Source organism: Elephantulus edwardii, unplaced genomic scaffold (assembly GCF_000299155.1).
Source record: "Elephantulus edwardii isolate Elephantulus edwardi_28Jun2011 unplaced genomic scaffold, EleEdw1.0 scaffold00005, whole genome shotgun sequence".
Taxonomy (NCBI): domain Eukaryota; kingdom Metazoa; phylum Chordata; class Mammalia; order Macroscelidea; family Macroscelididae; genus Elephantulus; species Elephantulus edwardii.
Window position 1 is genome coordinate 35,629,418 of NW_006399755.1, and position 18,641 is coordinate 35,648,058.

The 18,641-nt window shown below is 37.8% G+C and overlaps 1 protein-coding gene across 1 annotated transcript in view; it reads right to left on the reverse strand.

Moving 5' to 3' along the window:
* The window catches only part of RPE65 (retinal pigment epithelium-specific protein 65kDa), a 30,852-nt gene that overhangs the window by 3,572 nt on the left and 8,639 nt on the right, over window positions 1–18,641 (reverse strand). Inside the window, exons 6-13 of the mRNA XM_006879787.1 lie at window positions 11,409–11,556; window positions 10,124–10,205; window positions 9,753–9,885; window positions 9,181–9,320; window positions 7,796–7,925; window positions 1,177–1,291; window positions 986–1,080; window positions 768–879 (exon numbers count right to left, since the gene is read on the reverse strand). Coding sequence (XP_006879849.1) covers window positions 768–879; window positions 986–1,080; window positions 1,177–1,291; window positions 7,796–7,925; window positions 9,181–9,320; window positions 9,753–9,885; window positions 10,124–10,205; window positions 11,409–11,556 — 955 coding nt within the window. The remainder of the gene's footprint in view (window positions 1–767; window positions 880–985; window positions 1,081–1,176; window positions 1,292–7,795; window positions 7,926–9,180; window positions 9,321–9,752; window positions 9,886–10,123; window positions 10,206–11,408; window positions 11,557–18,641) is intronic.

The following is an 18,641-nucleotide window of genomic DNA, read 5'->3' on the forward strand; positions in this document are numbered from 1 at the left end:
TAATCAGAACTGGCTTTGAGAAGCACTGTGGCATTTGGACAAGAACAAACTGGGAGGAGGGTAGAGAGAATAGTGCAACAATGAATGAATGGAAACCTAAAATCTCTGTAAATGTTTATGAAAATTAATACAATACAATTATAGAAAAAAAAATAACATGGCTCTACAATTCTGTATTTATTTTTGGTTTAAGATAACGATTTTCCATATTTTTAATCTTACAACTCCTGTCTACATCCTTATCCCAGTTTTAAGCAGACAACTAAAAATGATGTTTTGCAATTAAGTTAGCTGTAGCTTTGGAACTCTTTGTAATCCAGTGGACTAGAAGAATAAACCAAACTGAAAATCACAAAGCCATTTGGTCATTCTTTTTTATTTGTTAGGATGTTTTTGGAAACTCTCCTTTCTCAGAAATATATCTATGCATCTAGAGCAGAAAAAAAAGAACCCTCAAATTTGCCCTATTCTTCTTCCTTCTTTCATCTAGAGCAGATATTGATGTATATCATAACACTATATGGTGCCTTAGTGAATTTTCAATTCTAGTCTTTTTCAGCTAGCCACCTATAACTAATGAGGCCAGATAGCAAACCAAAACTTATTTTCTCTCTGCCTTATTTATATTTTTCAATGTTGTCATATTCAGTGAGAATAAGGGTAATTTCTGAACATTGGGATACAATCAACCTAACTCCTCTTCTAGTGAACCAACACATAAAATTCCAGGAAATGGAAGTGTCCAGACACATTCACTGCTTTATTACCATCATCCTCTTCCATGGCATCCGGGTGAGAAACAAAGATGGGCTCTGATGGGTATGAATCAGCCTCTTGCCATACCCATGTTTCTTTAGTCTTGACATTTAGCTTACAGAGCTGTTTGTAAGAAGAAAAAAAAATACAAGCAAATAATTCATATGCTGTATTTGACCAATGTATGACTCAAAGTACTATGCCAATATTAGTGATATTGATTAATTACCCTGTCTGGAACAAAATGATTCAAGCCAAGTCCATATGCATAGGTATAAGGTTTCCCACCATACTTCTGGTAATTGATCTGAGGAAATTCAAATGCTACAAAATAGAGCACAAGTTCAGGAAAACGTAACTTATCTCTCGAAAGGGAGTCAGTGGTCCCTTTAGTGGGAGGTTTTCTTTAGAGTGCCTCACCTTGGCGAGGTCCTGCAAAAAGAACCTCAGGTTCTAGCCAGATGGTCTCATCACTGCACAGAATTGCAGTAGCAGTTGTGTTGGGGAGTGTGACTAGATTCTTGCCTGTGTCAGCCTAGGAAAGAAGATAACAGAAAGTTCAATGAGTAGGAAAGAAAACTCAAAGAGTCATAAAGACAATCCTTCTGATTTTTGTCTCTGGAATTCTTCAATTTTTAGATCAACATGTATGGAGGAACCATGCAGTAAAGTATAGATGTTGAACCCTGGGATGTCATGGCAAGCACTAATTTCATCTGCGTGTGACTCACGGCTGAGCGGCATAGAGCCTATTAGGCCCACAATTTTCTCATCTGCTAAATCAAAGAGTCCTCAAAGTCAATTTAGCTTTCTGTGAAATGGATTCTGAAGGAAAAAACAAGTAAGCCAAGATAAAATAGTTTGGTTCCCCCACCCATTCTTGCAGAATAACTTCAGCTGCTTGAGGGAATCCACTTTACTTCTTTTATAATTAGATTATGTTATTATTTGTTTGGAAGCACACACAGTTGTATAAAAAAATGAAAAGAACATTGAAAACCTATTGGGTCTCTTCTCTCTCTCTCTCTCATACACACACACACACACACACACACACACATGATTTTGCAGATTGCTATTTTTGGAAGGGAGTGGATACTATGAGCTCTATCTAAGACAATATCCATTTATCTATACCTTCAATAAATATTTGAGTATATATTTTGTGTTAAACTTTACAGTAGATATGTGAGGTATTTTTTAGTACATCCCCTGCCCTTATGAAGTTTGTATTCTAATTGGGGTAGATAAATAATATATAGTAAACACAATTTATAAATAAATGGTATATGGCACCAAGGATATGAAACTGGGTGTGATACAGTTTTATTGGATTTTCAAGTAGGACTTATTAAAAAGTTGACATTTATGATACATCATGTTGAAGCTAAGGAAGTTAACAAGATAGATAGATAACCTGGGGAAGAGTAGTCAAAAAGAGAGAATAAACAGTGCAAATCCAACAACCAAAGTGCCCATCAACAAATATATGGATAGAGAAATTATGAAATATTCATACAATGGAATATTATGCAGCACTGAAAAACAAGGAACTCACAAAACCTTACACAAAATGGGTGACCCTGGAGGACGTTATGCTGAGTGAAATATCTGTCTCTAAAGAACAAATACTGCATAATACCACTGTTATAAAACAGGACTGACATGGGGGTTGGGAGGAAACTAAAAAAAGAGGGGATAAATAATGTACAATGCATTGAAAGAGATGTGGGAAAGAACTGTTTAAAAGGAGTATATGATTAGGAATTATTTGCACGACAAAAGTCCAGAATAAAAGCTGCACAGCAAGGTAGACTGTGGGTTGGGTGGGAGGAAATTGTGCAATAATGAAAAATTTTTTTTCAAAGAGAGAAACAAACCGGGGTGGGGGGAGGGTAGGGAGGAAAATGTGCAGTAGTGAATGAATGGGAATCCAAGTTCTCTATAAACTTTCATTAAAATCTCAATTAAAAGAAAAGGAGAAAATTATATGACTGTATGATACAAAATCCTAAGGAATTTGTAAAAGACTATGTGATTATAATTAATATGTAGATTTAGTAGTGTCAAAGATATAATATTTTAACTATAAATATAATTGGGGAAATGTAACATTTTGAAAACAACTATATTTATATTAATGAACCTAATAAATACTGAAGAAAGTTAAAAAAGATAAAAAAAAAACCCAAACAACCCAGAGTTCAAATTTTCAAGGCAATAGGATGCTGCCTAAAGGCCAGTATAACTGAAACTGAATGAGAAAGGAAGAACAAGAGAGGAGATTGAAAAGCAAGGAGCCAGATAATACAGAAAACAGTTCATTGTGAGGATTTATGTTTTTTCTCTGTTTGAGATACAGGAATCCATTGAAAGATGTTAAGTAGAGAGGTATGATGTTATGACCTACTTTTAAAAGAATCATTTTAGCTGTTCTGTTGAAACCACACTTGGGAGTAGAGACATGCAAGACTGAAATCAAGGGAGCCAATAAGATGGCTTTCTTGATAGTTCAATCAATGGAAAACTGTAGCCAGCTTATAGGTATAGCATTAGCTCTAATGAGAAGTGGAATATAGCACCACTGAGGTTTCCTTATGGATGGGATACAGAGCAAAGAAGAAAGAATGACATTAAGGGAAGAGTCAAAGGTGATGCCCAGGTATTTGGTCTGAATAATCAAAATGTTAGCATTGTCAAAACACTAATGGTAACTACTGCAGGCTCTTGACCAACTTATTGGGAGAGATCAATATTTATGTACATCCTCAAAAAATGTGATTAAACAGAATGTGTAAATTATTAAACAATACCATTAATATCACACTTAATTTCAGCTTTATTGGTACAAGCATGGTATAAGACAGCAGCTAAGTTTAACAAGTATTATGGTTTTGTCAAGTGAGTTTGATAAAGTAAGAGTCCAGCCAGAGAAATATGTGTCCTTATGCAGAGGTGATTTTATCACTGGTGATGGAATTTAAATTGGTAAAGGATCTCATGGTAACCGGAAAATCAAAAGATAAATTCCATTAGGGACCTCTCCAGAGTTCTGAAGAATAATGATGTCAGTTTAGAGACTAAGGTGGACCTGATTCAGGCCATGATCTTCACAGTTACTTGCGATGTATCAGAGAACTAGACAATGAGTAAGGATGATAGAAGAAGATTCACTGTCTTTGAGTTGTGGTACTGGAGAAGAGTACTGAATATATCATGGACTGCTAAGAGAACAAGCATGTCTGTTATGGACAGGGTGAAATCAGACTGCTCTTTGGAGGCAGGGATTTTGAAACTCTGTCTCACATACTTTGTGCATGTGGAGGGTGAGCTATGAGTTGATTCTGACTCAATGGTACAAGACAACAGTGAAGAAAGGTAAGTAAGTTATTGATGTAGTCAGACATAAAACAGTAAGTTAAATAGTTTGGAGATTCAGGATACGATTTTCAATAAAGTGAATGATTTTGAAATATAAGAAACAGTAGTCAGAATATGTATGTGTAAAATTGAACTTGTGAAAGGAGAACAATTTTTAGTAATGGGAAAGCCAAGTGTTTGTGGAATGAGTGGCTGAGCTAGAATAAAAGACACAATCAATAAAAAAAGATCAAGGAACTGAGAGATCAACTTTCCCTAAGAAGAATAATCTGAAGTGAATATATTGAAATCAAGAAGAATTAAAAATTAAGAGTAGAGCTAGGAAGAGTGACAAGGGTCAGGAGGAGGAGAGTGATAACGAGTATAGATGACACAGGTGGCTTAGTGCTAAGAAACTGCAGCACATTCCTAAAGGCACACAGTTCAAATCCACAAGCTGCTCTGAGGGAGAAGGAAGGGCAATCTCCTCCCATGATATTGTCTCTGAAAACCCACTTAGAGGGTCAGCTATGGGTCTGTTTTCACACAGCGGTAAACAACAACAATACTTCTCAGTTAAGATTATATTAAAAATTAAGAATTGTAAGTATGGATGAAGAATAAACTTACTTTGAAACAGCAAAGTGATAAAAGGTCAAAACTTACTCCAAAAGAGAGCTGCTACTAGAGGAAGCTTACAGGGAGACTAATGCTCTTGGGAGAGAATCTGATTGTTATTAAACAGTCCAGATAGATGGAACATTGAGACGAAAGTTTAGGGAATGTATTTGATAAAGGTTAATGAATTCAGAAGAAATAGTAGAACTTAACAAAAGACAAAAGAAGACACAAATAACTCGATTAAGCAATGATAGAGGTGATATCACAACAGAACCAGAGGAAATTAAATTAGAAGAAATGGTTGAAGATTTTCATGAGTAGGGAAGGCCTGAGAAATAGTGACCATGAAAAGGGTATAAGCTTTTTGAAATCAGGGCCCAAAGCATTTAGTGGTAATGCTAAGGAGAAGGAGTAGTCGGTGTACATATACATATGTATCTACTAAGTGTAACAAGTACTTATGTTTATCTTAAATTTATGTGATCCTAGATTTGTTAGTTCTGTTGCATCTTACTCTTTTTAAATTAGGTTTTTACAAGACATCTGTAACAAACTTTGTAAACGCAGTGTATCTAAAACAAATATTACCTTTTTATCTTAAAGCCAGATGCTCTATTACTGTGCTCCAACAATTTGAGTACCACCATCATCTGCTCAATTGCCCAAGAAAGAAGCATAGAAGTCATCCTGGATCTCACTCTCTCCCCTATTCCTCAGGTGCAAATAGAACAATACTGTTGACTTTACATTCTAAACCTTCTCATGTTTGTGTCTTCTTTTATATCCCTGATGTATGTCTGCTTCCAGACCCCTATTCTCTTTTACTTACACTTTTTCTTTAGTTTCTTAATGTGGACTTTATACTCCCCATCTTTCCACCACAATGTTGTCAGAGTGCTCCTTCTGGAAACTTGTCAAATTGTCACACCAATGACTCTCTGTTACTGAACACTCAAATGCTTACAAATCACTTGCAAAACCATTCCAGCCCTTCTTTTCTGTTTGCTGCACATCTTCCATGCTTTTCCCAAGCCAGCTCCAACACCTACTTAACATTTCCAGTTACTTCTTTTCATGAAACCTTTCCTGCTTTTCCTCAGAAGCTTTTTCATACATCTGTACTAGTCATTCTCTACCTATGCCTTGTCCTTTATTTTTCATGTTGTTGTTGTGTACCATCGAATTGGAACCAAACCATAGCTATCACTCCAGCTGGTTTTCAGAGGCAGTACTTGCATAGGAGGAGATTGCCCAGGAGCTTACAAAACTTGCTGAAGATCAGCAGTGCATGGTTCTATATCAGGGTTAGACTCCACTCCATCTGATATAAACGAGGTAGAAGGGCTCACACTTTACATAGCCTCTCCAAAGTACTGAAGAGCAATGGTGTCTCTCTGGAGATTAAGGTGCGTCTGATACAGGCCATGGTCTTCGCAATCACCAGTTATGCATCAGAGAGTTGGACAATGACCAAGGAGGATAGAAGGAGAATTGATGCCTTTGAGCTGTGGTGCTGGAGAAGAGTATTGAGAATACCATGGACTGCTAGGAAAACAAACAAATTTGTCCTGGGAAGGGTTAAACCAGGTGGTTCCTTGGAGGCAAGGATTCTGAGGGTCCGTCTAACATACTTTGGACGTGTTGTGAAGAGAGACCGGTCCTTGGAGAAGGACATCATGCTTGGGAGTGTGGAGGGACAGCACAGGAGAGGAAGGCCCTCTATGAGATGGATTGATTCAGTGACTGGGATAATTGGAATGGGAGTGTCAGAGACAGTGCGATTGGCACAGGACAGAGCAGAGTTTAGGGCTGTTGTACATAGGGTCGCTATGAGTCGCAGGCGACTCAACGGTACATAACAACAACAACAACAACGTTATTATTATGCCTTTTTGCATTACTGGGAAAGATAGATAGATGATAGATAGATAGATAGATAGATAGATAGATAATAGATAAGAGAAAGAGATAGAGATAGAGATGATAGAGATGAGATAGAGATGATAGAGATAGAGATAGAGATAGATAGAGATAGAGATGATAGAGATAGAGCTATATGGTGGCCTAGTTGTAAGAAGCTGCACTACATTCCAAAGACAACACACAGTTCAAATCCACCAGCTTCTCCACTGGAGAAAGATTGACAATCTCCAGTTTGATTGACTGCCTCTGAAAATTCACCAAAGGGTCAGTTATGCATTGGTTCTGACTCGATGTTACACAACAACATCTATTTCTATAACTGCCTCTGAAAACCTGCTGGAAGGTCAGCTGGGGTTCAGTTCTGACTTGATGGTACACAACACCATATATACATATACAACTGGGGTCTGAAATTAGTGAGACTGGCTCAGGACATGACAGGCTTCAGAGCTGCTGTATGTAGGAGTCTTTATGGGTCACAGGCAACTCGATGGCACAAAACAACAACAACAACAACAACATGTATGTATTTTTTATCTATATATAAAAATTTCTTTCTTTTTTTTTTACTTTGTCTGGCATTTTCATCACATTAGGAATTTCTACTGTTACTCTGATAATTCTCTAAGAACAGTCACTGAATACAGAGAACTAAAAGTAAAAATCAAGAGATGCGCATCTAAAGCTATTGCATTTACACTCCTCCAGTGATACCGTCAAGCAAGGGGATTATTTCCCTCCGTAGGTTCTGTTTGATGCTTCGTCTGCTCTGGAATGTCAAATGATGGAAATGAAATTATTTACATTATTGATACAGGATTGTGGGAAACAGCAGCTCCTCATGATTTCCTAAGAAAACGTATTTTTAAAGGATTTTGTAAATGAAAGAGCAGCATATTAAAACTTGGAAAATCTGATTTTCATCCAGGCTCTGCCTCCACTTTGCTTTCGCTATGTCGTATCACTGTTCTGAGCTTCAGTTTCCTTGTTTGTAAAGCGGGGGGTTGAATCAGTCTATTTTTAAGGCTGCTGCTTCTCTGAAATGTCAAGGTTTTATGGATAAACATGAAAAGAACAATTCCTGAGAGAGACGGAACATCCTGGTTATACCTGAAATCTGTGTAGAGGGAGTTACCTTGTCAATATTCAAAGGAAGTACATATCTCCTAGCTTCAGGCTGAGGAGCTTTTCTGGCATTTTTTTTCACTTCTTCCCAGTTCTCACGCAAATTGGCTAAATATAAGTAATTATAGACAAATTCAAATCTGCAAAAACAAAAAGTCAAATATGCACACAGACAATTAAAAGTATTTCAGAGAGCTGATTCATACCTTTTAAAAGCCTCAGTACTCGTCTATTCTTTATTTCACAATCCAGAACAGCTAATGGCCCAGGTTTAGTGGAGTCGATTTCTACTACCCACGCCAGGGTGATAAAAGAAACATGCTGTGTGAGGATATTTAAATCACAGCAGCCTTAGCTACTTTTTATTCTGCCTCTTTGTCACCTTTCTGTTCGTGGCTTTTAGGAGTTACCGTCTTTTAGCGACTTGGTTATTTTTTTAAAAAGCATGTCTCTTTCTTCCAATCAAGCACTGGGTTTTCAAGACCTCCCAAGAATTTGGCCAAGTTCAAGTTGATTGTTGGTAAAGTGGAGGGTCAGTGGAATTGAGGGACACTCTCATCGGATGGATTAACACAATAATGGACCCAAAAGAACTGAAATTGTGAAGATGGCACAGGCCTGGGAACATTTTGTTCTGCTACAAGTAAGTCACCCTGAGTTGGTGTCAACTCAACAGCAACTAATGACAGTAAGTTTAAAAGAATTTTTTAGATTAGGGGAAAAAATTCAGTTGTCATAGAGTCCATTCTAATTTTGGTGAACCCTTTAGAGGCAGAATTGTGTGCCATAGGAATTTTAAAAGTAGTTTGCTGGGCCTTTCTTCTGTGTTACCATTGAGTGATCTCAGACCTCCACTCAGTTAGCAGCTCAGCATGTTAACCATTTCTGTCAACCCAATGGAGGGTAGCTATGAGTTAGAACTGGCTCAATGGCAAGGAGCTTGAGTGAGTCACAAAACTTTTCTAAGTCTGATTCACGGAGTTGATCAATTTTCAATCATTAACTGGAGTTTGATGTTCAGTTTGTGTTTCTGATTGTCTCAGCTTCCTAGTGTTTTTTAAAATGACATTTAGTGACTTTATCTCTATTGCTTTTCTAGGGTGCTCTTGTGGCCTAGTGGCAAGAAGCTATGCTGTAGTCCTGACGGTACGCAGTTCGAGGACACCAGCTGCTCCGTGGGAGAACGATGGACAGTCTCCTCCCATGCAATTAATTGCCTCTGAAAACCCACTAGAGGGTCAGCTATGGGTCAGTTCTGACTCAATGATACACAACAACAGCAACAATTGCTTTTGTAGATATGATTCTGATTAAATATCAAGAACAGAATTTTCTTTTTAGGAGTAACTGGGGAGATGATAAATATCATTATATTTATCCCAAGTAATTTCTTACCCTTTCCAGCAACAGAGATCCACAATCAGAAATCCATTGTCTTCATAGGTGTTGATGTGATGGAATAGGTTAAAAGAAGATGTCCTATATTTATTATTGAGATACTTTCTCTTTTTTTTGTCAGCAATATGAAGCCATACCTAGAAAAGTGATGGAAATAGTTGGATGCTTATAAAAAGGGGGAAAAATTTACAATATAAAACACATCTTCAGAATAGCACACCTAACACATAAATGTAAGGCTTGCAGTTATATGCCATTAAATTGGTCCCTAATTCATAGCAAACCCATGTACAACAGGATAAAGCGATAGTAATCAGTAGGATTTTATGAACTGATTTTTTTTTAAAAAAAAACAAACCAAAAAACAAAATACAACACAAATTGTCAGATCTTTCTTCCTAAATTGTCTTAATCTGAAAAGTCCACTGAAACCTTCTCAGCATCATAGCAATATGTGAATCTCCAGTAAGGCAAATGTTAATTTCACATAGAGTAGTTAGGAATCAAAACCAGCATGTAAGATGAAAATTCTACCACTGAACCACACCTGTCCCTCAGATAAGACTTACCCCCATTGTTTCATTAGATTCGAAACAATCCATATAGTTGGCTCCCCAAAGACTCCATGAAGAAAGGAACTTGAACAGGTTAATTTTGACTGGTGTTTCCACAAACACAATATAGTTGGGAGTCAAACCAAAACTGTTCAGAAACACAAAGTGGCTTGTGAATGGAAAGGGCTGATTCTCAAGTCATACAGACAAATGTACACAGACATATGCTTAGTTACATGAATCAACAGTGCCTACACAAAAATCATTTATATTTAAATTTAGTTTTCTGCAAGTAAATGCTATGATCAGGTTTGGTATCAAAGGTAGGCAAAGTAGATCTTTAAACTTCAGTTTTCCTGAAGATTCATAGCAGGCCTTCAAGTTACCTATGGACGTAAGATGGCTTGAATCGGTCACTGCAGGGGAATTGTACAACGATCTCTGACTTGCTTATTGGATCTTGCTTGTCTGAAATAAAGTGGGTTTAAAAGGCTTTGGAACAGCCTTTTATTTGTTTTATACAGAGCATTTAGAACAATAAAGAAATACATTTTCAGTTCTTGACTTTTGTTTAGAGCTTAAATAAGTTTCTCAGTTACTGGCAGTTCTTAAGAAAATTTCACTTGAAACTACAAATAGCTCAGAAAAATGCAAATAGTGGCAAATTTGGAAAATTGCCTTTAAACAGGACTATGGCAGTTGATAGTGAAATCACAGCTTTAAACAATCAGCAATGAGCTGTGATCAGATGAGTATGCAAAACCTGACTAGAGTCAAAATGTCCTTTATAATTACTTAAATTGACTGTGAAGTCCAGTGTGCATTGTTGTGTCAATAACCCAGTGTGGTAATACTAATGCACATGAAATTTTATTGTACTGCTAAATAAATGGCTTTTAAATTTTAGTGTATATGCCAAAATTACATAAAGGACTTGTTAAGATACCAATTTCAGAACCCAGGCCCAAAGTTTCTCACTTGACACCTCAGGTGGTGCCTAAGGAGTGTATTTCTAACAAGTTCACGCATGATGTTGGTGCTGTTCATCCAGAAACTACATTTCAAGCACCACTTTATTATACCAAAGTAGAACCTAAATTTTTAAAGTAATTAAAGAAAGTAATGAGATAGTTATAAAATCTCTGGCAATTCACAGAAGATGAGTGGGAATTACAAAGAATATTCTGGCTCTGGTTTTAAATATTGTGTCTCTGTGCTATTGGTGAATTAAGAGAGATGGGATTTTTTTTTTGGTTGTTGTAAGGATTAAAAACACACAAGCAAATAATTTTTATGTGTACAATTTATATGTGTGTATATGTTATTATGCATATGTAGACATTTGTTTAATGATAATGTTGCCTGCCACCTAAATAAATGTCAAGACAACTTTGCTGGGTTTCAGTCTAAAACTTATGTGATAAATTCATGTATGCCTTATGTACTTCAAAAGTTTTAGGGTAGAATTTGGATTTATTTTTAAGCTGTCAAGTTCTACTAATTTGCTCCGGGAGTAATTATTCATCTTTAGTTTTTTGGCATTGGGGAGGCATGAGGCCCATCTTCTCAAGTTTCTGTTTTTCAGATAATCTGAGCAGACATCCTGCATTCCTAGTAACTTTGTCAGAACATCAATAGTTTTTTAAGAGGAAAGAAGACTGGTAAACTGACCTGCTTGCAGTGGTGGAATCTTTACAATATTGTAGGCAATTGAAAAATTCTTCCCAAAGCAATTACCAATGTTGTAAACAGTTCCATCGCTTTCAATGTGGGGGTGAGCAGTGGCTCCATTGACTGAGACATAGTTGCAAAGATCAACCTGTGAAGGAGTGTGAATGGTACCCATATTAGGAGAAAGTAATCTTTGATCCCTGCACCTGGCCTTACTCTTGCTTCATGCAATCTCACCCTAAGTGCTCATTCTCCTTCTTTGTGTTTCTCTGAGTTCTATCCTTTCTCAAGTTCTGCCCAAGTCTTACCTTCTTGCAGGACTTTTCTCTGATTCCTATAATAACCCTTACCCTTTTGAAATATTAGAGCTTTGATCTCTTTGCTATCCTCCTCATTTGAATACATTGCTTTAGCTACTTTTCAATCTGCACATGCAAAGTATCCTCAAACAATAATAAATTTGAAGACTGGCATCTGTTACTGTTACAGATTAAATTGTATAAAAATTTTGATATTCAGATCAGGAAGGGAGTGTGTCAGGGATGCATCCTGTCTGAATACCTTTTCCATCTGTATGCAGAACAAACATTCAGGAGGCTGGGCTTCATGAGGAAGAATGTGGCATCAAGACTGGAGGAAGACTCATCAACAACCTATGTTATGCAGATGACACAATCTTGCTCACTGAAACTGAAGAGGACTTGAAGTCCTTGTTACGGACGGTCAAAGACTGTAGTCTTCAATATGGATTGAGGCTCAACATCAAAAAGACAAAGATTCTCACCACTGGGGCAATTGGTGGCACCATGATAGATAGAGAAGTGATTGAGGTTGTTAATAGTTACAGCTTGCTTGGCTCCACAATCAACACTCTTGGCACCAATAGTCAGGAAATCAAAAGATTAGGTAAATCTGCTGTTTGGGAACTTTCCAGAGTACTGAGAAGCAATGATGTCAGTTTAGAGGCATAGATGCTCCTGATCCAAAATTTTTGTTGTTGTTGTTATGTGCCATCGAGTCGCCTGTGACTCATAACGATCCTATATACAATGGCCATAAACTCTGCTCTATCTCTTACCAGTTTTATTGTCTCTGACACACCCATCCCCATTACACCAGTGACTGAATCAATCCATCTCATCAAGGGGCGTCCTCTCCTGTGCTGTCCCTCCATCCTCCCAAGCATGATGTCCCTCTCCAAGGATTAATCCTCCCTTGCAACATGTCCAAAGTACATCAGATGAAGCTTCAGAATCCTTGCCTCCAAGGAGCAGCTTGGCTTCACCCTCTCCAGGATGAACCTGTTTGTTTTGCCAGAAGTCCGTTGTATATGCAATACTCTTCTCCAGCACCACAGCTCAAAGGCATCAACTTTCCTTCTATTATCCCTAGTAATTTTCCAGCTCTCTGGTGCATAACAACTGATTGTAAAGACCATGTCCTGTATCAGGTTCACCTTAGTCTCCAGACCAACATTGTTGCTCTTCAATACTTTGGAAAGTCTGACAGCAGACTTTCCCAATGAAATTCATCTTTTAATTTCCTGGCTGCTGGTACCAAGAGTGTTGATTGTAGAGCCAAGAAAACTGAAGCTATCAACAATCTCAATCTATTCACCATCTATCATGATGCTGCTAATTGGCCCACTGGTGAGAATCTTTGTTTTCTTGATGTTGAGCTGCAATTACTTTTGCAATTACTTGCTATGCAACAGAGAGTTGGAAAATGACTAAGGATGATAGAAGAAGAATCAAAGCATTTGAGGTGTGGTGCTGGAGAATATCTTGAATGTACCATAGATATCCAAGAAAACAAAGAGGTCAGTCTTGGGGAGAGTAAAACCAAGTTTTTCTTGGAGGCTAGGATTTTGAAAATCTGTCTTACATACATTGAGCATGTGGCCAGGAAGGACGGATCCTGAGAGAAGCACATCATGCTTGGAAGGATGGAGGGGCAGCACAGGATAGGAAAATCCCGAATGAGATGGATTGATACAATGACTGGGACAATGGGGTAGGTGGTCAGAGACAGTGAGACTGGCTGAGGACAGGGAAGTCTTCAGATCTACTTTATATATAGGATTGCTATGAGTCACAGGTGACTCAATGGCACATAACAATAATAATAATAATTTTTTATTTAGCAAAAACAAAACAAAAAATCTAAACCAAGTTTATAAAAAATCAAAACAAAATACAAAACCCAAACAAATTCAATCCAACAAACCCACTGCCTTTTGTATTGATTTGGGCAGATGGGAACCCTCCATTTGTTTTTGAGGCTGTAAATCTTTAAAAGAGTAGGAGTATTATGCTAAGTCAATTAACTCAGTACCATAAGTACAAATACTGTATATGATCATTATTGTAGATTGCATATTAGGATCCAAGGGGAAGAAGGGGAGATGTAGAGGGGTAAGGATGGATAGGAGTGGGGTGGAAGTTGGTTAATCATAGGGTCACACGATTTGATGGTTGGAGGGAGGAGTGGGTAAAGGAAATTAGAATGATCTGGTACAAAAACAATGCATACAAACTTTGTAAGTAAGCCAATAGAAAATAAATTTAGTAAAGAGAAGAGTAGAAGACTACTTGTCTTCCTTCCATGGAGTGGCTGATAGAATCAAATTACCAACATTTTGGTTAGCGATCAAAATGTAATGCACTATACTGTGAGTGCTACTTAATACCGAGAAACATGTAGTCTAATATGAAGCATGAATTTGGAGCTGAAAAGTACTTCTGGATTAATTTATTACAGAAAGTGGTAACCAAAATAGGTTTCAAGAGAAGCGAAGATCTTCTGGAGTTGAACGCAAATGCTTTCGAAGAGAAGATTCAGTGTTTTAATGTAACTTGGAAACTTACAAGAAGTTTAGGTTCATGTTCTGAATGCCCACTTAACATTTTTTTTAGAAAGAATTGCGGTCTTAGAAGTGTTCATTGACTTGTTCAAGAATTGTTGTTAAGTGCCGCCGACTCACTTGCAACTCATAGTGACCCTACATACAACAGCTCTGAACCCTGCTCTATCTTGAGCCAATTTCACACCTGCCCTGATAACCCCAGTCACTGAGTCAATCCATTTTATCTAGGGTCTTACTCTCTTGCTCCATCCCTCCATCCTTCCAAGTATGATGTCCTCTCCAAGGAATGGTCCATCCTAGCAACATGCCTAAAGTATATCAGACAGAGCTTCGGGGTGGGGGGGAAGGGATGTGGGAATTGTATACTAATGAAGGATTTTTTTTTCTTTTTCTCTTCGGAGGGGGAAGCTAGCTGGTGGGAAGGGGTGGGCAGGGAGAAAAGTGCAGCAATGAATGAATGGAATGTCTATTAAAATTAATAATAATAAAAAAAATCATTCCCTCCAAGGAGCAGCCTAGTTTTATTCTCTCTAGGATAGACCTGTTTGTTTTCTTAACAGTCCATGGTATGTATGTTCAATACTATTCTCTAGCATTACAATGCAAAGGCATCAATAAATTCTTCTTCTATCATCCTTAGTCACTGTCCAGCTCTCTGATGCATAGCAAGTAATTGTGAAGATAATAGCTCAGATTAGGTGCACCTTAGTCTCTAGATTGACATCCACAAAGCCATATAATGTTAAGTCTAGTAGTTGAATTCCTACCGAAGGCTTGTTCAAGAAAGATGGACTGGATAAATGATCAAATTGAGTTAATATGATTGTCTTACTAAACTTCCATTTGATTAAAGGGGCTGTGGTTGCTTAATGACAAGAAGCTGTGCTGCAATCCCAAAGGCACCTGGTTTGAGGTCACCAGCTGCTCTACAGGAGAAGGATTGGATATCTCCTTCCACACAATTAACTGCCTTTGAAAACCACTGGAGGGTCAGTTGTGGCCTGATTCTGACTCTCCCATACATCACAAGATATCATGTCTAGGAATTTAGGGAGCTCTGATGACTTAATAGTAGAGAGTAGAGATACTAGATGCTCCATGAGGGAAATATGGAAAGTCTACTCTAGTGTGATTAATGACCTCTGAAAACCCAGTGGAGGGTTGGCTATGAGTCAGTTCTGACTAGGTGGCACATAACAATAGGCACATGGACCGATATAACCCTTTCATGAATGATTTTCTACTTCAAGTTTTTTTAATACAATATTTTGTCAGTAATGGAAGTCATCTTATGAGCGGTGCTCAGGCCTTTCATTCAGGGTTGCTATGAGTCGTCTATGACTTGATGGCACCTAGCAACAACAATGGAAGTCATAGGATAAAAGTTTCCCAAGAAACTCAAAGTATTGGTGAGAGCTACATTGGCCTAGTGGACAGAAAGTTATGCTACCAAGCCGAAGGTGGCTAATTTTAATCTACAGCCCTCAGGCCTGGTTCAAATTGTTTTCCTGTTAAACATTCTTCTAGGTGGTGTAGCACTGGTCTGTGCATTGCTGTGCAGAGGTAACTCATGGTTTCTGTGATGCTGAACACTGGGACACTGATGTGCCAAATGTGTTAATGGTTACCCATGGTGGACAGTGTTTGCTGGAGCTTCCCGACTAAAACAAGCCTGCAAGCAGGAGCATCAACCACTTCTGAAATGGCTTGCCTCTGGATACTCTATGTAAGAACAGAGCTCAAGCCTTTCATTCATAGGGTCACTATGAGTCATCTACAACTCGACAGCACCTAACAACAACAATGGAAGTCATAGGATAACAGCTTCCTAAGAAACTGAAAGTATTGGTGAGTGATATATACTCTATGGACTATGAAAAATTAAGAATAAGCAGATAGAACCTCAAATGCAATTTCTCAGTTAAACACTGAGAATAGAAGATAACATCAATACAAAACTAACATGTTGATGTTAACTCATAGTGAATCTATGTAGCACAGAGTTGAATACTTCATAGAGATTTCTTGGCTGTAATCTTTATGGTAGCAGCTCACTAGGTCTTTCCTTTGTGATGCTCATGATTGTGTTCAAACGGTCAACCTTTAGGCTTGATGTACCACTCAGGCACCCAATAACATTCAGACAATGGACATATATAACATTCTATCACTGCGGAATGTTCTGAATGTCAGCACTGATTTTGACCAATGAATGTGTGATGGATGACTAGAAAAAAATATTTGTAAAGAAAAGATATCTAATCTATACTTGAAGATTAGACAGGGTTTCCCCGAGGGCAATGACTCCAACTAAAAGATGATTAGAGTTAGTTAGGTGAGGAAGGATGACAGTATTCCAGGAAGTGGTAACTTTAGATAAAGACATAGAATTGTGAAAAGGGCATCCCCATACCAAACTCACTACGCACGTCACTTTCTGTTCATGGTAACACTCTAGAGGGTTTCTGAAGCTATAAATCTTTGTGGAAAAAAGAGATTTATCATCTTTCTCTGTAAAATGAACTGGGGCCTGAAACCATGGAACTTTGAGTTAGAAAGATCACTATTTATTCACTGTGGCTCCCATGAAGGATGTGCATAGAGAAGGGAAATGGCTATAGGCCAATCATAAAGACTGAACTTTATTTTGGATGGCCTAGATGGAGTAATCGATCCAATTTGAACTGAGAAAATTGTGTGTAAGGGGACAAAGTACTTGTTGTATGCCATCAAATCGGAACCTACTCATAGCTGACTATCCAGAGGGTTTTCAGAGGCAGTAAATCACCCAGGAGACGGTCCAGGCTTCTCCTGTAGAGCAGTTGGTGGATTTGAGCTCTGTGCTTTCGGGATTGCAGGGCAGCTCTTTACCACTAGGCTACCAGAGCTCCCCAAGTACTGACTAAGAAACTTTCAGTAAAAGTTTAAAAAAATAATTGTTTTAAGCTAAGTTTGTTACGTCAGACTCCCTGAGTGGTGCAAACTATTAAAGCATTCGGCTGCTATGCGAAATCTTAGAGGTTTAATGCCACTCGGAGAAACCTCAGAAGAAGGACCTGACATCTAACTTATGACAATCAGCCCTGAAAACTGTACAGAGCACAGTTCTACCCTGACTCTGGAGTCACCAGGAGTTAGAAGTAACTTGATGGCCATTAGTTGTTATTAAAAACTAGAATACAGTACTTCTCAGAATAGAGCTAAATTCATATTCTGTAGTTATGTTATTGTTGGGTTTTTTTCCTATTCAGATACCTACACCATATAATTTGAGACAAAGATTCATTATTACACAGAAATGAATGGTTTTTGAAACTCAGCTTCAATAATTCTCTAAAAGATCTTTCCACAAACTCACGTGCCGTCATAGACATACAATGAAAGCAACCCTTGTTAACCCTTAACAATCTGTTGAAAATTGTATATCAGTTTGTGTTATTAAGAGACTCAGTGGTGGAACTTTTTTCTTTATTCCTATTGCTATTACGCACTATTGACTGAACTGCGACTTATAAGTGACACTGTAGTGATTCTCTATAACTCAATAATAGTTCTGGCCTTGATTCCTATATATCTAATCTTGCAGCTATTCCTTTTCTCTCTTTCCCTCTTCTATAGGTCACACAAGCTTTAATGATTAATCATCCTAAAATGGAGCACTATTTAAACCACCTATCACAGCAAAAATCCACAGAATTAGCTAAATAATTTATTGCAAAATTTTAGCCTACTTCAAGTTTTTGTCTTTACTCTAAATTTTCTATGTTAGCAATCAACTACCTGCTCCACAGGAGAAGAATAGGCAGTCTCTTCCTACATGATTCTGTACTGCCTCTGAAAATCTGCTGGAGGGTCAGCTATGGGTTGGTTCTGACTCATTGGCACACAACAGCAACAACCGTTCTCAAGTAGGCAGGATCATGTTAAACCTTTATGAGACTTAATTTCACATCTCGTTTTATTTCTACAAAGAAGTGTTTATAATAGTAGGGGAAATCAATATAATATATTTACCTGGAACGATTGCAAGAGTTTTGCTACACTTAACAACAGCCACAATTTGTTTTTAAACACTCACTAAGTGCCAAGTCTCACAGAAATCTACACAAAGGAAGAGACTACATTGGAATACTTGTAGATATAGCAGAGATCAGAAATGTGGGGCATTATACAAGTGTTCTGTGATGGAGAACATGGCAGGTATTAAGTGGATGAAGCCAGGTGCTCCACACCTTTGCGATGTTTGAGATAATTCTCTACAATGTGCATTTCCACTGAGAAATACTTCAAGTCTAACCACAAGCAATTATTTCATTTATGAGAACATATCCTTTATTTTTCTGTCTCTTTATCTTTAATCATATTAA